We start from the raw sequence: 25609 nt of genomic DNA on the forward strand, positions 1-25609 counted from the left end.
ACCTTGAAACTCCTCCAGATTTTAATTGGTCTCATCAGCCCACACACAGATATTTAAAACTTCACTGATTTCATCTTACCCCAGAAGAGTCTCTGCCTGACTCAGGCTCAGTCCTGACCTGCCCAGGCCTGTTAGCAACCACCCTGGGGAAAGGTAATGGCCCCTGATCTTCACTCATCTACAAGGCACCTGTCGTTCTCTGGAAGAGTTCCTTTAGACTTTCTATGTATCCAAAATGTTTTAATGGCTTGAAAAGTACATATGATATTATATTTTGTCTTTATCTTTTTAGTTATTTCCATTAAAACTGCAAGGTATTCTTATTGTAACAGGAAACGGTCTATTGTGAATTTTTGTTGTCTAATCCATAAATATCCCCTTAGTGTATCCAGTCTTCTCCATCACTGTTCTACCTCCTGATCCAGGCTCCCATTGTCTCACTTTAGTTCCTCATCCATCTCCCTGCTCCCTCTCTCTGCTATCCTCTAATCTCTTCTCCATTTTGTAGTCATCGAACTCTTCAAAAAGCAGATCAGAAGATAACACCCTCTTGCTGAGCAATGATCATCAATGGTTTCTCCATACTGAAAGGATAAAGATCGAAATCCTTAACATGGGATATTTGGGTAATAATGATGTACAGATTCATCAGTGTAACAAATGGACCACCTGGTAGGAAATATTGATAATAGGGAGGTGGTGTGCATTTTGTGGGGAGGAGGTATATGGGAAATCTCATTACCTTCTTCTCAGTCTTGCTGTGAACTCAAAACTGCATATACATATATGTGTGTGTAGAAACACACACACACACACACACACACACACAGCAGGGGCCGTGCCTCTCAACTTTCATGCATACACACACACACCAGCTCTCTATATCTATGGGTTACTCATCCATGAATTTAACAACTGTTGATCAGAAATATTTGAAAAAATATTGCATCTGTACTGAACCTGTGCAGATGTTTTTCTTGTTATTATTACTTAATACAGTATAACAACTATTTACATTGTATCTGTACTGTATTAGGAGGCATAACTAACTAGAGATTATTTAAAGTATATGGAAAGGTGTATAGGTTATATGCAAAGGTAGGTTATATCCATTTTATATAAAGATCTTGTATCCAAAGATTTTGATATCCATGGGAGGGCCTGGAGCTAGTCCTCCATGGATACCAAGGGAAATGTGTGTAAATATGATAAAGATCATAATCCTTAACATGCTTTCTAGCCTCATTCATGTAGGAGGTTTCTTGTATTGATCCAAGTCAAGGATCAGCCCTTAAAATTGGAAAAATTGTGGAACACAAACTACTTTCAATAGGATTCTGATTCTGATTGGCAGTTCAGTTTTCTAAAGCCAACAACATTTTGGTGGCTGAAAAAGTGCCAAATGTTGTGGGATTTTAAAGAGGCATTTTTAGAGGTCACTCAGTTTGAGGAAGGAAAAGAAGAAAGAAACACATTTTAAGTTGCTGTGTTAAGTTTCATGAGAAACACATGAAACACTCTACAGTCTGTAATCTATATTTGCTTTCTTCAGAATTCATTTAAAAACACAGCAGCAATTGTCCCTAGAAAGTGATGTGGCATGTTTTCTTTCTTTAAACTATGTCATTTCCCTTTTTGACACTTCTTCTTAATGGAAAGTGGCATTTAGACATCTATTTTTATTTTCAAAAGTAAACCTTCTTAAGTGAATGTAGCATAATTTTCATGAAGATAATATTGGGGTGATTTTTAATTCAATATACCCCCGCTAAAAGTGTTCTAAAACCTTCCCATCTTTCTAACATTAGGTCCTTTGACACATTCAATTGAAAGAGATGGAGCCTGCTGTCTGTCATCACTCGGTTAAACCCTTCTTTTATCTTCTATCTCTATAATCTGAGCTACTGAGAGAGAGGAGGCTGACTCACCATTCTTTCCTCAGACATCCTGGACTAGGTCTGAGATTGCCTTTAATACTTCTTGCTGAAAGAACATGGGCTTGCTTGAACCCTAAATCACCAGAGCATCAAAGCAATTCAGAACCTCACTTCTCTTTGCATTGCTTTAATACTCATTTCTGCAGCTGCTATGCTTATTACTGACAATCTGTGCAGTTGCGGCAAGGAGAGCAGTGGGACCACCTGGCACGAGCCCTGGTATTGGAGGAAGCCTGGAGTCTGGGCTACTGTTAAAAATCAAGTCTACAAGAGAACAGGGCCGGTCAGGCTTTGTCACAAATGTCACCCCCTAGACTCTTCTAAGATACAAACTGCTGACAGTTCTAGAAGAATTCATCCATCAATGCTACTCAGGTATGGTCTACAATCAAGAATGTTGGGATTATCTTGACCATTTTCACCCCTTATTATTCATTTAGTTAATTTCATAATAAAATGTTTTACCATTGATAGAATATACACCAAATTTCTTTGGTTTAAATTGTAGTCTATCTATAAACTCACACAGAAACAATCTCTAGTAGATAATGAGCACTGAGTCTGGGGCATTATGAACCAAAAGGCAGTGTCCAGTGCTAATACAGAAGTAAGCTCTGCCTTGTCTTTGCTTCTCATAGAGCCCTGATTTTATGTCTTCCCTATCACCCTGGATTTCTTGCTTGGGACAGCTTTATGAGGTCTCAGGTCTGGAGCTTTGGCAGCCATCTTGAAATACAAAATGGCTGACGTGAGGAACGGAAGACCTTGTCTTAAAAGTGAAGAGAGGAAGTAGAAAAAAAGGGGGGAAAAGCCTGTCTTGTGCAGTATCACTAATTGAACCAATGGTGAACAACTGCCTACTTCCATATTTTGATGTATAAGAAGAATAAATTTCTTGTGAAAAATCAATATTAGTTGTTACTTAGTCTTAGAAAATACACTTAACTGATACAAAATTGTTCTCCTTTTACAGGAAGGTGTGTTTTTTATTTGTATGTAGGACAATATTTATTACTGATGCTGTTACTGTTGCCAGGAAGTTTCAGTGTGAAAGAAAGTTTTGTGTTGGGCAGCTAAGGGGAAGACTTACTTTTGGCCCCCAATATCCTGCAAACACCGATTCTATGCTGGGGGAATTCTATTTTGTCTTAGTATTCTCATTATGGAACCCAGAACCTCACTCTCTCAGTCCTGGATACAGGCATGAGCTGAGTCCTCTGGAGGTCTTTGTAGCATTTGTTCCAGGGAGGGCAGGGGCTGTACCTCTCAGCTTTCCAAGAGCTCAGGGACAGAGGTCCCAACACCCACTCAGTATCAGCCATGAAAGTACCTTTTTCACAGCCATGTGGGCTACGAGGGATATAGACTGATCCCTAAACATTGTTTAATAAGTTTATTTTTTGCTCAAAATAGCTGACATTGATTCTTAGCATCCAGACTGACACATTTCATTATATTAACAATTTACTATTTTTGATTTATCCGTTATCCTAAAGTTTACCACCTAGTCCTAACTAAACTCAAAACCCACAGATCCCAACTAAATCTGATGTTCTTCATACATGAAAGCCACCCTAATACCACTGGTCCACTGACAGGATGTAAGAGTAGTTCTGATGCACGTTCCATATCTTAAGTATTTTAAGTCATTAAATTTAAGTCATTCTCAAAGATGAGAATTGGGTACCACATAGCACATGCCACCACCTCCCAGCAAGGCTGTTTCTTTAACCAAAAAGGGAAGTGATCCTTAATATCCTTTACTTCAGGACTCCCCAAGACCTTATGAATTAAGGCACCCATCAATCCATGTAAAGGATTATATCTACTGATATTTCCTGTACTTGAAACACTGAGAGTAAAAAGAGTCAAGTAATCTAGTCTTCATACAAAAATACTTTTTCATAATAATTTGCTGACCACCTAAAATAGACTTCAGGGAACTGCAGGGAACCCAGGACTACTCTTCAAAAACTGCTTAATTAGGGATTTATGGAACACCTGTCATGTGCATATGTTGAATTGAGCTCTATAGAAAATGTGGAAATTCAGCTGAGGGTGGCAGAATGGGCAGAGGCAGAGCAGTGGGAACAGAAGAAGCCTCCAGGTGCACTCAAGCAGTGGACAGGACCAGTGGGGCAGTGACCAGAGAGGGAAGCAGAAGCCATTTTCCCCTGTGATCTCATTTACTTAAGTGCCTCTGAGCAATGCTATTTGTTCTAAAGTTTTGTTACATAAAACATTTTAAGAGCTTAAAAAAATCAGCAGTTTTTAGAGATAAGATTGGTTTCAAGTGATGTAAGATGTAGCATATTTGCAAAGTAACTGCCATTTCCCAGGAGGAAAGGAAGTGGTAGTTTCCTTCTTTGAGCTCTGGTAAGGCTTAGAGATAAGCCATTCATCATTCAGTTCACATGGAATCAAGTGGATTATTTCTGTTCATTGCTGAAAGAGAGTGAAACTTTCCACCCAACATTCCTCATGACTTCTGGGAAAATCTCAGGCACGTACCACACAGCTTAGGTGAGGATCTCTTCTGCCAAGCCTGCCCTTCCCATCACTTTCTGGAGGAGTTCCTGGTGACTCATGGCATTCCCCTGCATCTGCTCTCCCAATTCATATCAGTGGGTGCATAGAGAGGAAAACAGGGCCCAGTGCTCGCCTGGAGACCATCGCTCCTCTCAGAGAACCAGAGTCACAGGCTTATATCCAAATGAGTGTGTAGTCAGATCAAGTGATGGCCTGGAGTTTTAGGAAAGGTCCAGTGACTCAGGTAGCTTCCAGCGACCACCTTCCAGAAAGAAATAAAATCTGGCCAGCTACATATATCTATATAATATAGGATGTGAGCATGTATGAAGGTCAGAGGCATAGAGACCAGGGTATGAATGTATGAATGGTTAGGGTCTTTATGTTTTATTTTCTGAAATACATACCACTGCATGTAAGACAGAGCAAGTGCTAAGTATTTGACAAAAGACAGAATAAATCAATGATGGCAGGCAGGCAGGCAGGTGGGTAGGAGCATGACATTGTGTGCTGGATGTTGAGCCCTTGGGGCAGTGAACACTTGGTGTATTATACTTCTCAGAGACTCAATCCATGCAGGAAGGTGGGTCCAGACTTCCACATCCCATTTGTTTGCCACTAATTCGCCCACTAGGCTTGCATAATATTTACTCTAATGGGGGGAAATGAGCCAAAAGTTATGGGACAGTGGCTCCACATGGAAATTTCAGATGAGAAAAAGAACTAAAATAAATGAGCTAAAAAGAATAGAATTTAGTCAGAGATAGCAGATAAAAATAAAAATGATAGCAAAACCTGCACTGAAATATCCATTCTTGGCCATAGTTAGCAAATAAATGGTATTGCTAAAAGCTAGAGGCTTGGGTCATGGTTCAGACCTGTGAGGTACTGGGTTCGATCCTCAGCACCGCATAAAAATAAATAAAATAAAGGTATTGTGTCAGTCTACAACTAAAAAATTAAAAACAACTACATGCTAGGATTTATACCATTTTTTTTTTAGTGAACATTAAATCATCTTCTACATGTAAAAGTTAATAAATAACTTATAAAACACAGATGAAAACTAAATAATAAATATTTTGCATGCCCTTTTGGAGATATTTAGTAGATTTTGTTCAAATTGGAAATTAGTATAATTAAAATTGGAATTCATCATACAGTGCATAGATACTAAAAACATCTCTATAGTTCTTTTATAACTAAATTTCATCATTAAGTCCCCACACCACTAGATTTTTGGGGAAAACAAAATCACCAATTAAAATTGTCACCAGACAGGGGTCATCTTTTCTCAGAAAATGTGAAGCAACTGTCTTCTTGGAAGGAGACCAGTATTCTTGTTTTGTTTTCAGGGTTTAAAAGTAAAATACTATGCTAACACTCATCTTCAAACATTCAAAACAGGATTTTTAAGTGAGACGATACCTTTCTATCCTTTGAAAGTGTAATCCCCATTTTAGCATAATAGGACTACAAGAGAGGTGAATATAGGAAGTGGGAGGGAAAAAGCCTTCCCTATTTTGTTCTCATCATCCTTGGAGGATGGCGGGAGGGGGAGGAGGAGGGGAAGGAGGAGGAGAGGAAAGAAAGGGGAGGGGAGGGGAGAGGAAAGAAGGAAGAAGAGAGGGAGAGGAGATATAGGGAGAGAAGTTTGGGGGGGGGGGGGGTCATGAAGGAGAAGGGAGGGAGTGGGTGGGGAAGGGGAAAGGAAAGGAAAAAGAAAAGGGATCCATTTCCCTCTCAGTCTTGTAGATGGAGAGGGAAGTGAAATACTGAGTACCTGGGAAGGAGGAATCTTAATCCCCAGCACCTAATCCTGGCCTCTGGGAAGTGGGTGTATATCAGTGAGTTGAAATGAAAGGAATGAAGAAGCATGCAAAGAAAGGCTGAAGAAAGAATATTTCTTTTGTTTATCAGTGTTTCAATCCTGGTCACAAAAAGGTCCAGAAAATGAAATAACTTAACCCTTATGAAGGTGCCTTTAAATTCTTAAAATAAATTTTCCTTTCTGCTTAAACACTAAAATTTTCTATAATTTACAATCAAGAGTCCTAAATAAGATGATATAAAATGTAATTTAAAAATCCAGTCACACCAGTAAAATTTTCTCCATGCCTTGCATCTTGGTGTACTCTGATTTGACAATGCTAATTTAGTTCCTTGAAACAAAAAAGTGTGTATTTCAAATATTCTACTCACAGTGCTTTTATTTAATGAATATATAGAACTTGTAAGTACACACAAAGTTTTAAGACTGCTTCCCCAGATCCTCGTATAAAACTTTCTCCAGGAAGAAATGTATTTTTAGACAGATGCAATTTTTGCAATTCTGCTTGCCTCTCCCCTTCATCTACTCACAGAACCCATTTCCGTGGGTAGTTATTCTACCTTCTCAACTCATGTGGCTCTGCATGGTTGTTTCCATCTCTTTTTCAGAGTTCCACGTGACCAAACCCAGCTAATAAAGCACCCAGCTAATAAATCTCTCTGGCCACAGTGATAGGTTCAAAGTTTAAGTAGGCACACTGAAATCTGTTTAGGACTTGTTTAAAGAGAACTCCTTTCTAGTTAGTTTCAGAAGAATATGTAAATTCAGAACTGTTGGGAGCTACCTTGCCTCAAGTTCTGATCATGGATACATTCCCAGTACTAATAAGAAATACTAGAACATAGTAGGTTCTCAATAAATCTTGATTGAGCAGTTAGTTAATAATGAGGAGAGCAAAAAGGGGAACTGGAGAAACTGATTTCCAAGGAACCTGTCAATCTAGCAACAGGTGAAGCCAATTTTATTGCTAGATTTTGCAAACACTATTATGTATGAGTTGGGCTTCCTTCACTTGTAAGCAGCAATTAATAAAAAAAGGCATAAACCTATATATAAATTTACACTATGTATTGGAAAGTTCAGTAAATCTTGTGATTGGTAAGGAAAACATAAATCAATATTATCTTGAGAAAAGATAAAAAACTCAATAGTAAGTAAACAGAAAAAATCAAATAGAAAAAATTATGATGTAATAAAGACTCTAGGCAGGGCTTTTCCCACTTTGAGTAGAAAATTTAAAAAAAAATCAAAGATAGATAAAATTCTAAGAAATGGAAAAATGGACAGTTATATCTTAATTAGAAATAGTACTATCCCAGGAATTAAACATGATTCAATATAGGAAATATGTGATTAAAATTCATTATATTACACCAATTAAAGCTCTTGATCCTTCAAGATAAGCTGAAAAAAATCACTTGACAAAACTCTACACATACCTGTAGTTTAAATTTTTAGAGCAGCAAGTTAGAAACAGAATTAGAATTTAACAAAGGATATCTACCACAAACTCAGAGCACACATCATCCTTCAGGAAAGAACATTTAACAAGCATTTCCCCTGAAGTCAGTAACAAAACAAAAACTTCTGCTGTTTGTCAGTATTTGACATTTTGTGCCAGATCCAGCTAAAGCAATCCTGATTCTAAACAACTATATGAACAATGAATAATTGATAAAAAATAAAATCTCAGCAATCATAGAATGGGATTCTCTTCGATTTTCTAAGTTAAGAATACATCCGCAGACTCTTAAAAGAATTTGGCAGTGTCACAACAGATAGCCATATAAAAATCAAAATGCTTTTATAATAGCAATAACCATTTATAAAATATATTAGAAAAAGAGATTTCAATATAACAAAAATAAAAACCCCAGAAATAAATTTGTCAAAAAAATCTATATTTTAAAAATCTATGAAACCAAGAAATGCTTGCCCACAAGTAATTTGATGTAATGAAGAAAAACAGTGTGCTTAACTAAAAACACTCAGTATTATGGTTTTCTATAAATTAATCCTACTAATATAATACAATCCAAATCAGAACTTCAAGAAAATACGCTCACCAGTAGCCAAAAAATTTTTGAAAAATATTAGGGCTCTATCCCACTAAATCTGAAACCATACCACAAGTATCATCAAAGTAATACATTTATTAGAAATATAAAATGGCTCAATAAAAGATTTTAGTACATATAATGAAGCAGAATTTCAAATCAGAGACAAAAGAATTAATTTTTCAATAAATTATTTTTGAAGACATTTGAATTTAGGCATGTCTATACCTTACTTTAGTCACACAAACCAATTACAGATAAAGATCTAGACATTAACAACTCACACAGATGCACATTGCAGGAGAAAATACAACTGCAAAATGAACAAATATAAACAAGATTAAAAAAATATGATTAATGTCTTAGAATAAGACAAAATTGATCAATTTGGCTATATAAAAATATAAAATCTCTATTAAAAAAAGAAATGCTGCGTTGGGGATGTGGCTCAAGTGGTAACGCGCTCACCCGGCATGCGCGGGGCGCTGGGTTCGATCCTCAGCACCACATAAAAATAAAGATGTGTCCACCGAAAACTGAAAAATAAATATTAAATCTCTCTCTCTCTCCTATCTTTAAAAAAAAAAAAGAAATGCTAACTAAGGTTAAAGACAAGCAATCAACTGGGAAAAAACATTGGAAACAGACATAGACCAATATCTAAGTTTTATAAAAACTTAACCAAATCCATGAGATAAAAAGACAAATCATTCAATAAAAAAATGAGAAGAAAAAGATAACTCACCAAAAAATATGGTCTAAAACAAACATGAAAAGATGCTCATCTGAATTAAAATAAATTTTTTCACTCATTAGGTTAATAAAAATTATAAAGATTTTATTAAAGAGTTCCATGAGAAGGGGAAGTAGCTGCTCATTCTTAGCTGAGGGGAACTGTAAACATGATAGTCATTTTGGAAGCCAACTGGATGGAAGTATCTCTTTAAATTAAAAATGCTTATCCTCTGGCCCAGCAATTCGAATTCTAAGCAATTACTACAGAGAAATTATTACATGCACATAAAGACTCACATAAGATGATGTTCACTCCAGCTCTGTTTAGAATTAGAAGGGAGGACTACCTCAGTGTCCATTTTAGGCCAAACAGATTATGGGACATGATGCAAAATAAAGATCAGTTCAATGAGAATGTACTAAAATAAAAAACAAGTGGTGGGCTGGGGATGTGGCTCAAGTGGTAGCGCGCTTGCCTGGCATGTGTGCGGCCCAGGTTCGATCCTCAGCACCACATACAAACAAAAATGTTGTGTCTGCCGAAAACTTAAAAAATAAATAAATATTTAAAAAAAAAAAAAAAACAAGTGGTAAAAGCAAGTTGCAGAATGATGTAAAGATCTTTATGTAAAAAACCAAAACTATACATTTTATTTCCTGTGGTTATATACAGAGATTGAAGAGTTGTCAAAAAAGATGTCTGACATTTTTAAAAGTACAATACAGTCACTTATTATGTTTAATTTAAAATTTAAAGATACAGCAATATACACAGACTGATTTTTTAAAAATATATACAAAATTATACTTTATGTTCTTTTCCCCTCCCTCTTTGATGGTAAATGCATAGAAAAGCTTCTGGAAGGTAACCTGCCAAACTAATGTGGGTAATACTATCTAAAGATATCTCCAATAAAAATAACATATTCAACTCAATACTCTCATTTGAAAATATAAAAAAATTCAGTTCATGATTTGTTAAAAAAATGATTTCTGTTGATAGTTATTATCATTTGTTTTAGCTATTTACAATCTTTACAAGGTATACGACTGCATACTGTATTTTTGCCATATTTCTACAATAATTATGTTGAGAACAGGGGAAATCATACTCAGGAAAGTTTTTAAATTTTTTTAAAATATATTTTTTAGTTGTAGATAGACACAATAACTATTTATTTTTAATGTAATGCAGAGAATTGAACCCAGTGCCTCAGGCTAGGCAGGCAAGTGCTCTACCACTGAGGTATAGTCCCAGCCCCTCAGGTCAGTTTTTAAAGGCAGAACTTAAATCATTATTAACATTTCAGTTAGTGGCTTTAACAAATTGATATATATTTTTAAAAGATAACCAAAACTGAACACAAACTTACTTCCCTAGTTTACTAATTCTACATTATTAAATAAAAACATTTTAACATTAAATTCCTTCTTAGTCAATTCCTTTTAAGGACTGCTTTTTTGGGAGGAGATTAGTCTGTAAAACTCTAATATTTAACAAGAATGTTATTGGTGTCTAAATCTAACCAGCTGCATTTTAGGAATGACACTAGTTTTGAGTGTACTAAATAAAAGCAGTTTTTTAGAACACTGTGCTTTTAATTTTAAGAACTGCTTATTTTTAACTTATGTATTGCTCAAGTACTGAAACATAAAAAGGAAAATGATGAGGAAAGAGAAAACTGCCAGATCTTCCAGGTTTTGCAATAGTTGAGACAGAAAAGAAGAGTCAGTAGTTTCTTCCCAAATAAAGCAAGTCATCCGTGAAGAAGGAAAATCTCTTTTAAGGACAACCTTCAATACAAATTGGAATTCCCCTTTCCTATTATGGGTATCCATTCAATCTTTTTCTATAACAATTTGCCTTGGGCAAGTGCCCATCATACTTCTGATCCAAGAATAAGTTCCTTCATGATTGACATTGGAAAAAGCACTAGGCCTGTATTAGAAATTCAGATTCATCACTGAGATCCCAGTGACCTTATACTGATTCTTCTTCAACCACATATGAAGGCAGTACTAGATGATGTCCAAAATGCCTTCCAACAATAAGAGCCATGATTTCAACAAAAACTATCAAGGAAGGAAACACTCCTTTTTTCTTCATAAGGGCATTTTTATAACTATATTACAGATCCCTTACAACTGATATCTTTAACTTAATTCAGTACTTCACACTAAATATGTAGTATCTCTTATATGTAACATATTAAAAAACACATGCTGATAACAATAATTCAAAAAGCCATAAAAGTACCTAAAATGAAGGAACTCAAAGTAAGTTATCTGAGTAGATTCTTAAGGCTTTCCAAACAAAAGTGGGGGAAATTTTATTTCAAGAAAGTATTTAGCATTTAAAGTACTGAGTTATTTACTATTCTGTAGTGCTGCACTTTTTTCACACTGAACCCATCTAATAAAAATCTTTGCTTTCTTTAATCACTTACGGTTTTTTTTTATAACAAAGCACTTTTGATATAATTTAAAACACACATGCTTTGATTGAAGAGTGACTGTAAATGAATCCAGCTTTCTTCCACTTGTGATGACAACTTTGTCATTTCTTCTAGGAGTACTGGTTCTGTAGGAAGCATTTTAAGGTGTAACTGAAAAGAAAAATGATAGATATTTTATTTAAGAAAATTAAAATTTTACCTGATTTGGATTTTTTTTTCCTACCAAGGAGCCCAAGAAAATACTAATTTTTTCCTTTAAATGCTGGTTTATTATTCTCTCTGATTTCCCGCTTGTTCATTATTTTTTTCTAAATCATGACTTCCTTGATGGACTGTCACTCCCTCAGCAGAACTGAAGTGCTCATCGTTGTTCATCAAACAAAAGTCCTGAACCAAAGTCCTATTTCTAACACTAACTCTAACTAAACTTGGTAAATGTGGAAAAATATACAAATATAATCTGTGGCACTTCTATTGTTCAACCTTGTATGTTACTGTCTAGCTTTTTAATAATTTAAAAATAATTAGATCAAGTGAAAATAAGTTTTAAATAATTAATGAGACAGATAAAAAATCATGTATTACTAAAAATGAGCATCATCTATCCTTCAATGCATTAGACTATTAAAGAAGACCTTCAAAACACAAGCTCTCTATTCTCTCTATTCTGTTAATCATAAAAGCAACTGTTGTGTCAAAACACTTGAAACTCCTTCAACTATAATAGAGGTGAATATTTTGTTTTCAGCAGTAGAAAAACCAAATATAAAATCTGACTTTTTCTTTATGATCGAGAAAAACATAAAATATAACTATTTACAAAAAGTTAATGGTTTAGTACTTTGGATCAAATGATGACATAGGAAAATTACAAGGTACAGTCAATATTGTAATAAAATTATAATAAAAAGTAAAGATTAACAAACCATGTGGTCCAACTACTTCAGTGCAGTAGTTCCTAGCCACATGTGACTATTTAAACTCTAAAAAATTAAAAATTCAGTCTTCTAAGTCACACTGGTCATATTTTCTATATTGAACAACCACAGAAGGCAAATGGCTATCAGATAGGAGAGTGTGAATGTACAGCATTCCCAGCTTTGCAGAAAGTTCTACTAGATAATGCTGCTAAGGAAGGAAGGTGGAAAATATTAGACTTACTTTTAGAAACAATGCAAGGTATGCCTGGGCTAACTCAAAATCACGCTTTCTGTCCAACATCATCTTGATCATTTTCAAGAAACTCTGCATGACTTCTATAGATCCACCACAGTCAGGAGACAAATTCCTTAGCTCTGTTTCAATTCCTGATGGGCCCATTTCTTTCAGAAGGCTGAGAGCGGCTTCATCTGCATTAAGTTTTAAAAGGAATCCCATTATTATCTACATTTACTAAGAAGCTACAGTTTTTCTTTCATACCCCACACGAGATATATTTAAATGGCATCCGAAATTTTGAGTGTTAATTTTTTTATGTTAAGCATTTTCACTCCCAATGAGTGAAAATCAGCAAAAATAACAAAATCAATACAATAAAAATATTGAAAGCACTAAATTTTCTGAATTTATAGTAATTTAAACTTTCTTTCCTGCTCTTAAATAAAATCTAATGCTTCATGACACACACTTCAAGGTGCTCACAAATCAATTAGAACAAATTCTAACACAGGAAGACTATCAAGGTACATAACAAACTATTAACAATAATTACCACTGGGTATAAGATAAGGTAGAGTTTTTTTTCTTTCTCCATTTTATTATTATAAAATTGTAAAAGTACATGATAACTAAGAAATAGTAACAATACAAAAATATATAAGAAGGGAAAGGTGCCAGGCCTTCTTCTGATCCTTCAAACCTACTTCATAATTGTTTCATATGCACTCTACAAAAATATACTCAACAAACCATTTTATATGAGATTTGATACTGTAATGGCAATGACTGCTTTTAGCTTTTTGAAACACCACCAATGACAAAAGGCTATAAAAATATTATTTTTATGTCACTCAGTATATTTTGAATAATAGTGGTTTTTGTTGTTTGTCACCCCAAAACACAAGTCTTTCAAGGGCATCTTTTCACTTTTGCCCATGTGGATTTCATAAAAACAAAAGCATTAGGATCATAAACCAAAAGGATAGATCAAATGTTTCAGGAGACTACTTATGATCTTTACAATTGCTTACAGTTAATAGTTTCATTAGTATTAGCTGTAGACTATCACCTTCAAATTTTAAATATATTAGCACATTTAACTCTATACATTATAAAATTTCTATAAGATAATATGGAAATATAAAATTACTTAAGACAAGTCTCTGTTGTACTGAAAATGGCATTCCAAATCAAATATATAAATAAAAACAAAAAGCTTGAAAATTACCTACAACAAAATTGTTATATTTGATACATACCAAGATCCTCATTATAAAAGTTGTCAAAATTTACCCTTCTCCAAATTGGAAAAAAAAAAAAAAACAGAAAATCTCTTTTTGTTTTTTTTTAAATTATTTTCTTTTAGTTGTCAATGTACCTTTAAGCACTCCATCACTGAGCCACAACCTCAGTCCAGAAAATCTAATTTTTCATGAAGAAAGTATGTGGGGTTTTCCATGGATTTTTGCAATATCAATATCACCTGAGTTTAGTGTGACTCATTTAATATAATTTAAAAGGTAAATCAGTTCAGATTAGAACTAAAATTTCAATCCTTTTAGTTTTTACTATATCCTTTTAGCTACTTTCTTTTAGGAATTTAATATTTCCTTCAATTTTTTGTCACATAAAATAAGCTGCAAATACTTGTTAAAATATTTTATAATTTAACTTACACGTATTATTTACCAGTCCTTCTTCAAGTTTCAAGCAGAAATCTGACTTCTGAGCCAAGATCCCAAGATTTACAACTTTAGACTTAAACAAAAACAAACACACATTATTCAAAGAACATAGGTATCACCAAAAATTAATGTTGATAATTACAAACTATCAATAATTTACTCTGTATTTGCAAAACTGAATCTTAATAAAAAATGATACAAAATATATGCAAACATACACTCCCCATATTTTAAAAAATTTGTTCTAATTAGTTATACATGACAATGGAATGCACTTTGATACATCATCTACAGATGGAGTATAATTTCTCATTCTTCTGGTTGTACATGATGTAGAATCCCATCGGTCCTATAGTTATATATGTACATAGGGTAATAATGTCTGATTCATACCACTAACATTTTTACCCCCATTCCCTTCCTACTTCCTTCATTCCCCTCTACCTAAAGTAACTCTATTCTTCCTTAGCCCCCCACCCCTTATTGTGAATTAGCATCTACATATCAGAGAAAACATTTGGCCTTTGAATTTTGGGGATCAGCTTATTTTGCTTAGCAGGATATTCTCCAACTCCATCCATTTACTGGCAAATGCCATAATTTCATTCTTCTTTAAGGGTGAGTAATATTCCGTCTCCCTCCCTCCCTCCCCCCCCTCTCTCCCCCTCCCCCCCCCTTCTCTTTCTCCCTCTCTCTCTCTCTCTCTCTCTGAGTGGGAAGCTGGGTCAAATGATGATTCCATTCCAAATTTTCTGAAGAATATCCATACCACCTTCCTTAATGGTTGCACCAATTTGCATTCCCACCAGCAATGTATGAGTGTACCTTTTTCCCCACATCCTTGCCAACATTTACTATTGTTTGTATTCTTGCCACTCTAACTGGGGTGGGATGAAGTCTCCCATATACTTATAATGTTTCAATTTGGTGTTTACCTGCTGGGGATCATTATTTTGTTCAGGTGTAACATATCTGGGTACAAGGCCAGGGACCGTTGGAATAAAAAATGGTGCCGATTTGGGTACTCTGGGTGGTTCCTTTGGTTTATTCTTTTTCTGATTAAGAGAAAATGAGAAAAAGACTAGTAAGTTGTTATCCTGCCAACAGATTCTAATATTTAATTCCAAATCAATTTAAACACAAATATCAAAAAGTAAAAAAGATGAACTTTTTCAGATTAGAATGCTAAAATCCATTTGACCTAATACCTCAGCTATTCTTTTTTTTTTTTCATTTGTTCTTTTTAGTTACACATGACAGTAGAATGTATTTTGACAAGTATCGTATGTACATGGAGTATAATTTCCCATTTTGTGGTATATGATATGGAATTACATTGGTCACGTAACCATAGCTACTCTTAACCTGGGCTTTTCTAAATTATAGATACCTGTAGCAGTGTTCCTTGATATTAAATTATTAGAATAATTACTACATTTTGTTATAGGTATCTGAATCAGTATTCCTAAAACTTTTTATCACAGCTCATGTTGTGCCTTACTACACACATAAGCTTAGTGATGGTGTATATGTGTGTACACATACATAATTGAATCAAGTTTCACAAAACAATACTTGTACCATCAGAAGATAACTTGGAATTTTCTACTCTATTCTGTTTTTTTCAATTGCTTTTGCTACTTACAATTAGGGGCCATAAAAATACACTTCACTAACATATACCACAGATAATCATTTTTCATGTGAAATTTTAAATTCCTAAAGGACACAGAGCCTCAGTTTACTGTAACTGCTGTAGTCTCAGTACATTATCTAGTACCTATGTCATGTTAATTTATGTTTGTGACCCTGACACAAAAGCTCTAAAAAATTTTTTAGTTAACAAAGTAGGTTATGGGATGACAGATGCTTAATTAAAAAGCTTAAAAAATTAGTGAAATTTTCTTGCCTCCAAACACGTATCAGTAGATACACAAATTATAGTAGCAATTTTTTTCCCCTCTCATTTTAGAAGCTTAGAAAGTAATTTATTAGACTGGATTTAAAAAAAAAAAATTCAACTTCCAATAGCTCTGTAGATTATAGATTATATTTAGGCCGCATCCAAACATCTACAAAGGACTATCAATGTTGATTACTTTGGGATAATCAGAATAGATAAAATGGCATTCAATTAAGTGGCATTACTTTTGCTATGTTAACTGCTCTCTTCCTAATGCCTTCAATGTAGGGGAAGTTAATTCTGCAAACAAGCAAACAAACAAAAGCCCTGCCTGTGGAATGTGTGCTTGAAACTCAATATTAAATGTATTATAACATTACCTTAATAACATCAAGATTAAGAAGGTTCTTCCACCGTGATTCAGGGAGAAGTGAGAGAGTCACCAATTGTTCATTCAACTGTTCTGGTGAATCATACTCTATCATTTCATCACTTGGTTCTACATTTTCTTCTGTTATATCTATATCTTTAAAAAATACATATTTTTAAGGTAAAAGAAATTAATGTGAAATGAGAATTTTATCATAAAAACCAAATTTAATCATTCCAAATCCATTTATATTCTGTAACACGTACAGTTAATATAGCCTTGTAAACTCTTTTCATTTATTTCCTTTGCTTATCCCCTTTCCTTATTTTCTCATATTAACTACAACTCACATCATAAGAACTAAAATGCTTTTAACTAGCATTTTATTTAGTATTGTATAGATACTATATGTATTATATTTCTGCATAAATTTTAGTCACTTACAATATTTCATATCACAGTTTAAAAACTTTGATTAAATGTATTGCGCTCTGCCTTCTATAGCAACAGCCCTTAAACTAGATTTAAAATAATATCAAAATTACTTTGCTATTTTGTGGTTACCTTGGGTTTGACAAGTCCCAGGAAGCATCACTACTGAAGGAACATAATCTGTAGGAAGTGGCCGTAATGAGACAACTGAATACAGGGAAATATTAGACCTGAGAAATCAAAACAGAAACAATATTTTAAAAGTTATGTTTCTTCACAGAAATGTCAATATCTGCTAATAATCTTTACATCTTGAATTGGGCCACAGACTACAATCACCAAATAGTTAAGAAAAGACCTTAAAGATTAAAAATGCATTCATTTAGGTCAAAGATGCCATCACAAAAAAATACTGTATAAGAAATTAACAGAATCTCTATTTTTAAAGTAGTACAAAAACACATTTAAAAGAGATCAGAAGTAGATAATACTTTCATAAGGTAAAATAACCTCCATAATATTATTTTAATAAATATCAACTTCATTTAAGGAAATTATAAAAGGAAAGATGGACTCAGAGACGGAATATGCTGACCAAATTCTCGGTGCTGCTGAAAAGTCATAGATTTCCCTTTTCTAGAGTGGTGCACTTAAGTGGCCATGTTTCTGCTACTTGACCTGGCAGGTAAGCCATAGATTTGTAACCAAGATATTGACATCTATCCCAAAGCAGGAACAGATTCTTCTACTCACATATTATGAATCTCAAATGAGAAGTAAAAAATTTAGATTCTCAGGTCCTGAATTAACATTAATTAATATCAGTTCTATATAAAGAAGTTCATTCTCCTATGGCAGGTATCATAGCTACTATTATCCTTTTATTTTAATGGTTGAAGCTTCATTGATTCTGGGAAATAATAATTTTGTTTCTTAAGATGGCCAAAATCTATTTCCATTACTTATCAAATTTACCTTTTTATCTTAAAAATGTAATAACATCATGTAACTAGAATTTGAAAAGGAATCAATTTTTTCCTCTTCCCCAAGAATAAGAGTTAAAAGAATTAGATATATGAACTCAAGACAAAGATTACACTTTTCTAGACCCAGGGGATCTAGAATAATCACAGCCTAAAGTTCAATCTTAGAATTTGAAGATCACCATAAATCATCTTTACAAGGTTAGTAGAGTCTTCCTACTAGGATCAATGTTAGAAAGCATTATGCCTTATTTTATAGATAAAGTAAGTAATGTTCAGAAGGGATTAGTTAAAGTCATACAGCCATAGTGGGATACTAGAAAGAGGGTGAGGGCTTGGGTGGAAACTTTACTTTTCTAACCTTTTAAATTCCTTTTCTAACCTTTTAAATCCATTTACCCTTTCTGCAAAAAAAAAAAGCCAAATATGATCATATAATTTAGAATATGCACTTGAGGAAAGCTGTTAAAATTATCAAGCAAATGTTGAATCAGTCATAAAATTTATAGTGAGTTATCAGTGTATTGACATTTCCATGTATTAAAAAAAAAAAACACAACTAAATGGCAACTTAATAACCATGATTCTGACAATATCACTATTATCCTTTTTCTTCTCCTACTCCTAAAACAGTACTGTATGAAAAAACTCACCATAAATAAATTCCAAGGTGGTCCACGTGGGAAGTAGCTAGAAAGTCTCCAGTAGGGGACATAGTAACATTGAGAGGAGCTGCGTCCAACAAAAAACAGTCTACAAGGCTGCAAGAAGAATTAAGATGTTAAAGTACTTAAGCTTTACTAAAAAAGATATAATGCACAAAAATTATTTTTGCTCAAAGAATAAGGAATGAGATTCAGAAAAAAAATTTAATTACCTACCACCAGAAAGTCATCACACATACAGTTCTGTTAACTAAGTTACTATGTGAAAATAATCTCTTAATGAGAAAGACTCAAAACTACTTATTATATTAATTAACTTTAGGGAGAATAGAGGAAAAAATGCTCTATTTTTCTAACACCAAATTTTGTTATATTGACTTAAGGGCAATTTTAAAGACATTATACATTGAAAATAAATCTATTATCAGTACACTCCTGTATCTTTTTTTTTTTTTTTTTTTAACTCCAGCGAACAATAAAAGGCTAAGGCAACAAAATGGCAGTAAATAATAAGAGAATAATGACAGAAAAACTTTTGAGCAATTCTACCTGTTTTCCAAATAGGTAGCAGTGCTACATATGAAAAAGTACGAACCTTCAGTCTTCAGAGATTAAACATAAAGCAGCTTATAGAAACTAGTCCTGCAGCTTTAAAGTGCTAAAGGGGTTTTAAAAGTTGAAAAGGAAAGGGGAGTGACCACACCCAGGTAGGAGACTCTTTTAGAAGAGGCTTCAGAGAGAACACAATGTTTGAGCTGAGCCTTACGAATGGCCAGGATTTCAAAGGATGCTGATGGTAGAAAAAGCATTTCCTCGCTGAGGGAAATGTGGAAGGCAACCAAAAAAAGTACTTGGGTATAGTGAGTAATACAGTTGGGTGGAAGCATACAGAATCTGGAACATCAAACATCTGAATTTGTTTTTATATTATAGCTGATAGGAAGTCACTGATATTTTTGAGCACACAATGGTACAATCTTCACTTTCATAAGAATATTTGCCATCAGAACACAGAACAGGAATATCAGTGAATTATGGTAGTAATCATTTAACAAAAAACATCTCAATAGAAGCAAAGAGAAAGACCTGCACTCATTCCCAACCTGCTAGGAAGACTCCTTAGGATGGTTATGACAGGAATACCTTTAGGAAGAGTATACTGGCTTTAAACACAGCTGTTTTAAAACCACTTTATTTACTAAACACAATACACTATCCACGGAAAGATAAAAATCAAATGACTAAAGTTCAGAATCTACATCAAAAAATACAAACTATAAGAACAACATAACTTTGTTTTTGATTTTTTTTGTTAGTGTTCTGGGCTAGGAAGTATTCTCAGCACTTGACTATACTGACTAATCCTTGCAGCCCCATAAGGCAGGTCCATCCTAAGAAAACTGAGGCCCAATAAGATTTCAAAAATTGACAGGATAAAAGAAAGAAATTAAGTCAGGATTTGCAACCAGTCTACATTCTCAACCACATTAACTTTAGTAAAGTAACTATAGAAAATTAGGGTACATCAAACAATGGGATAACATACATATACACAAACAAGGTATGTCTACACTGGTGATTCAGAAACACACTATGAAAGATTCAAATGTAAATAAAGGCTCTCCAGTAGAGACTTACATATGGTAAAATCTCTCAAGTTGCTGAAACTATTGTCATTTCTCAAGTATGGGGTACAGGGGAGAAATAATCTGTTTGATTTCTGCTCAAGGCCACTCTGAATGGCTTTTCTTGGGAATCAGGGAAGGTAGGGAAAGGAAATTTTTGCTAAACACTTGTATTACAAGCCAGAGACTGTTATTTATGTTAATTCTTTTAATCCAAACAACCCCGAGCAGAAGATATTATCTCAATGTATGTAAATGAAAATTAAAATACAGCAGTTTCAGATCTTGTAATTTTTCCTTGTCTTTAACATTCTTGTTCAGCAAAAATTTAAGTATGTGAGGGGTGAAACTTCCTAACATGTTTAGAATCTATCTGTCTGCTAAGAAAAAAATTAATATTGAGCAAACATACTTTACTTGACACTATAATATTTTAGGGGAACAATTTCTTTGTGTAACTTCATTTTTATAGTTGTAGACTGCAGGTAGACTGATCTTCCATTATGTAAAATTCCCAACTGAGGTGGCAGCTTCTATATATGCACCATATTTTACACTGTCATTTTGTTCATAAAACCTAGGTGTGCAGGCTTTATCCCAGAGCTGAAACTACTGTATGGTCTCCTGAGAATCCCACAAAATGAAAAGTTGCAGGTATAATTATTTTCTGAAAAAACATTAATAACATTCCTATTCTGAGGAATCAGATTTTCAAGATCAGAGCCCTGCATATACAGATAACCTTAAGTAAGTTATTTCTGATTATTATTCTGGAAAAATTGATAGTGTCCACATAGTCTATCTCCAAAGTAATGGAATAACCTTCCACAGGAATCCTTAAGGAGCAGCAGAGAGAGGTAATTTTGCCTCAGTGACAATTGCAAAACAATGTTTTATTCCAATTTTTCTCATGCTTATACTCCTCAGAAAGTAAGGATGGGGGAGAAGAGAGAATAAATGCAAAATTTAATTATAAAAGTATTTAATTTTATGTATTTATCTTCCTCCAAAGAGTTCAACCTGAATTTCCAATAAATCAAAAACAAGCAGAAATAAAAAGTGGTGGCATGTAGGTAGGTAAATGACAATGTAACTTCAGGGGTTAAAAAATATTAAATTTTGTTTAAGACAATTTTAAAAACAAAAACAAATTTCAGTCCTTAAAATAATTTATGGTAAACCATTCAATAACTACGCAATTTTAGATCACAATTCCAGTTGTGTGTACGTCTATGTTACTACCTCCAAAAGTTTACTCGATAGTTTCGCTAGATGGACTGCTTCACCTTTTAGGTTAAATAACAAATATAATCATTCTGTAAATATTTAGCATGCTATACAACTGATGAAATTGCTTATTATAGAGCCAGGAAGGGGACTGGGATTATTACTCAGTGACAGAGCACTTGCCTTGCAAAATAAAGTTATTATGACCATGTATAACTAAAAAAATTTTTTTTAATATAGGAAAGACCAAAGAGAGGGGAATCAAAGACACTCAATAGTTACCTAGGGTTGTATGATAAAAATATTAATTCTTGCTTTTTTAATTATTTGTCTTCCACAGCAAGAAAATCAATGCATCCTTAGAACATGAAACCACTGAGCAACTGTTGGCTAAACTAATTCTCCTCTGCTTTTTTGCTCTACCATTTACAAACTAAATCGCTACTCATCAATCACTTAATTTCTCCCTGAACCTTCATTCTCCCACTTGTACAGAAGAAAACAGTATAACAATAATAATATCCGTGTTTATTAGAATATGAGAAAATAAAGGCATTTAATGTGCATAGCAGCACATGACAAATTTTAGTTTAGTTGCAGTTAAGCAGCATTAGTTGTTTGATATTATTTGTCAACATGTTTCATTACTGCACTTCAAATTTTTACCGAAGAACTACTTATTATTCTTTAGTAAAAATGTACATATATGCAATAACAGTAGATTTTATTATATTTTCTTTGAACAACCCTATGTGGCTCATTTCTTGTTCTTGTGCTATACTCAGTTGTATTCATGCCTCTGTATTAATCTAAAATGGCTTGTGTTCACCTAAAAATGAGTTGTAAACCTATCAAGCTTAAATCTTTTTTAAAAAAATATTTATTTATTTTTGCATCACAATTCGTAATACACCATTATATCATAATTTATCATATCTCTGATTATATATAAGGTGTGTTGACAACAAATTCACATCTTCATACATGTATTTTGTATAGTGATGAAGGTCTCCTTTCACCATCCTCTTCTTCCTCCCTTTCCCTTCCACCCCTATTCCCTATCTAGAGGTAATTTTTCAAGCTTAAATCTTTTCAACTCCTTTCTGTAATAAAAATTCAGCAAAAAGGTTAATGCTGAGTCATTTGGAGGCTTTGAATGCTACTTTCAGATCCTAATTCTTTCATTCCAAAGATAAACTTGCCACTTAAAAAAATATTTTGCCAATTTAGTCTTACTGAACATTAACCTATTTCTCCCACCTAATGTGAACCAACATTATTAAAAAGGAAAATAGTAAGCACATTATGTCAACTCTATTATTTGTACAACTTTCTAACTTTAATTCAAATTATATAATGTTCATTTTAGAAAAAGGCCAAGAAGCATCATACTACCAATATTTCTATTAGTGTCTTCAAAAACAAGGTTTTTACAGCTAGGTGTGGTGGCACATACCTGTTATTTCAGTAAGTTGGGAGGCTAAGGCAGGAGGATGGCAAATTTAAAATCAGCCTCAGCAACTCAGTGACACTCTGTCTCAAAATAAAGAATCAAAAGGGTTGGGTATACAGCTCAGTGGTAGAAGTGGTAGAGGGCTTGACTAAAATATGAAAGTCCTGGATTCAATCCCAGGACCAATAAAAAGTAAGTTTTAAATTTAGGAAATACCTACTTTTGCTGAAGCAGAAATCAGATTATGCTTTACTCTATTTTAAGTAAAAGAGGTTCACACCTGTGGACAAAAGTCCCTAGTCATTAGAGTTTGACCCACTAGTGACACTTTAGCTGTGCTTATTCTAAATATAGTGTATATGCTGAATAGGTAGGTATGCTTCATGCCTAAAAAAAAAACTTGAAGGGAAGTGAGAACATCAGGGTTTTTCCCTTTTAAAGGTCAAACTACTTTCACATATGAAGTTATCTAGTTCCTGAGAAAGTGCTGGATTCGTTTTAAGTTTCACTCCATGAAACAGATTTCTGATACTGCTATGCTTTGAGAAGATATAGCATAAAGACGAAAGCTAGGGATTTGACCTTTTAATTAAATTCAATATGAAAAAAATAAATAAAAAAACAAAAACACACCCAGAAAGTTTGCAGTCCTAAAGTCTGAGCTCTGTTTTGGGGTATTAAGAAGAATAAATGTGCTGTCTTAAGATTCATACAACTCATTTATTTCTACAGATCTACGTTGCAGAAGAACATTTTTGGAGAGATGTGTACTTTTTTCAATAATTTTTCATGATGCTTCAACTTCCTGCTGTTTTAAGATTCAAAATACTCCAAGAATAAAATATAGTTATGCTAGAAAAATACCTAAATACATTCATGTTAAAAGAACCCACATGATCCATTAACTACAGGTAATAGTCACATGTTAAGACAATGACCAAGGAATCATCTGAAGAATTTAAAAGCAAACTCACCAACCAGATGGAAGGTCCCAAGTCCTAACAGAGCAATCCATTGCAGCACTTATTAACCAACGACCATCAGGACTGAAAGCCTTGAAATAAAACAAACAAAAATAATATTTTACATACATATAAAAATATATATTTGTATGCATGGGTATATGAATATGTATTTAACTCCTTGAAAAATACAAGACTTGAAAAAATTCAGGTTTCATGAAAAAATAAATAAGTAAAATTCAGGCTGCCTTATTTTACATAAAAGAAAATATTACTTCTATATAAACTGATCTGAAATTTATAAGGATTAAGTTTTCAAATTAACTATAAAAAGTTTAAAAGATTAAGAGCATCAGCCCAATTATCATACCACAATCTTCTACTTGTTTATAGATAATTAACAAATTCTGAAGATAAATCATATTAAAAATGTTACTGGTAGAATATTCAATAAGAAGTATTTTGCTACTCTAATTTCAGTTACAAAGTACTTCTGAAAGCAACAAAAACTCTTATTTCCTTGAAGAGTCTATATATTAGGCTGTCTGGCTAAGAATCCATATCACCACAAATTAAAAGTAAAGAATAAAAATTCTCTTAAAATATTACTAAAGTCCTTCTGTTTTTATCTGCAGCTCTACTAAAAACTCATTTTTTCTCCCTTCATGATGCTTTATTTCTAAAATATAATTAAAAACTACAATTGGAAAGATTTTAAAAATAAATTTAAATAATGGACTATTTATGCCACCTTAAAGAAGTTATCTTTTCTAGCTATAAAAATAATAAATAATAACCATTCCCACCTGTAGTACGGAAGTTCTGAGTTTTAGATTAGATGTGAAGGACCCCAAAGGAAAAACAGTTTAACATTTATAATGGTAGTACATAATTCATCAAGGAGTCTAAACACAACAAAGGGATTATGATCATTCATATTAGCAAATGATACTGAAATAAGCTGAATGCTAATTTTGTTCATCAGACTGCAGCAATATCATGGAAACTCAAACCTCAGGGTATAAATAGCTCAATTTATAGAGAGATGGTGCAGATAGAAGATCATAGTAAAAAATAACTCTCAGAAGGTCATATTATAAATGCTCACAAATTTACATGATCAGGAATAACTTATTACTGAGAAGGAGAAATTCTAGACACATTAGGATAAAGTAAAATTTAAGAAATAGGAAGAACAAGTTAATACTGACAGATGTTTTAAAAAATGTCATTTCATCATAATTACACCACTTCCACCCTTGTTTCTACAGATGCTGTCAAAACAAATTCTGTTGATGAGTAATTTTGCCAATCTCCTAGTTGCAGAACATATTTTTTTCTTAACCAATTTCTTTCTTTTAATATTAAGGAAAGGAGTAAGCATTGTAATTCTGATTTTTGATGTTAGACTCATAAGTAAATGAAGCTGATGGGTTTGTCACTCAGTAGTTAGGATTTTATTTTAATTTTTTCTCTTTTCAAGTAAATTACTCCATTTGCAACTGATTCCAAATAACAACATATACTTAACATAGTCCTCAATGACAAATTTATTTTAAGGTTTATCTTTTAATTGAAACATGCTTTTAAAAGTAGTTTAG

At 33.4% G+C, this 25609-nt stretch overlaps 1 protein-coding gene across 1 annotated transcript in view; it reads right to left on the reverse strand.

Moving 5' to 3' along the window:
• Positions 1 to 8430: 8430 nt before the first annotated feature.
• Positions 8431 to 25609, reverse strand: part of Wdr36 (WD repeat domain 36) — a 34114-nt gene continuing 16935 nt past the window's right edge. The window contains exons 16-23 of the mRNA XM_027927706.2: positions 24021 to 24100; positions 18730 to 18837; positions 17226 to 17323; positions 16672 to 16817; positions 15324 to 15443; positions 14380 to 14461; positions 12707 to 12894; positions 8431 to 11695 (exon numbers count right to left, since the gene is read on the reverse strand). Of these exons, the coding sequence (XP_027783507.2) occupies positions 11546 to 11695; positions 12707 to 12894; positions 14380 to 14461; positions 15324 to 15443; positions 16672 to 16817; positions 17226 to 17323; positions 18730 to 18837; positions 24021 to 24100 (972 nt within the window). The 3' untranslated portion in view covers positions 8431 to 11545. The remainder of the gene's footprint in view (positions 11696 to 12706; positions 12895 to 14379; positions 14462 to 15323; positions 15444 to 16671; positions 16818 to 17225; positions 17324 to 18729; positions 18838 to 24020; positions 24101 to 25609) is intronic.

Source organism: Marmota flaviventris, chromosome 5, assembly GCF_047511675.1.
Source record: "Marmota flaviventris isolate mMarFla1 chromosome 5, mMarFla1.hap1, whole genome shotgun sequence".
Lineage (NCBI taxonomy): Eukaryota > Metazoa > Chordata > Mammalia > Rodentia > Sciuridae > Marmota > Marmota flaviventris.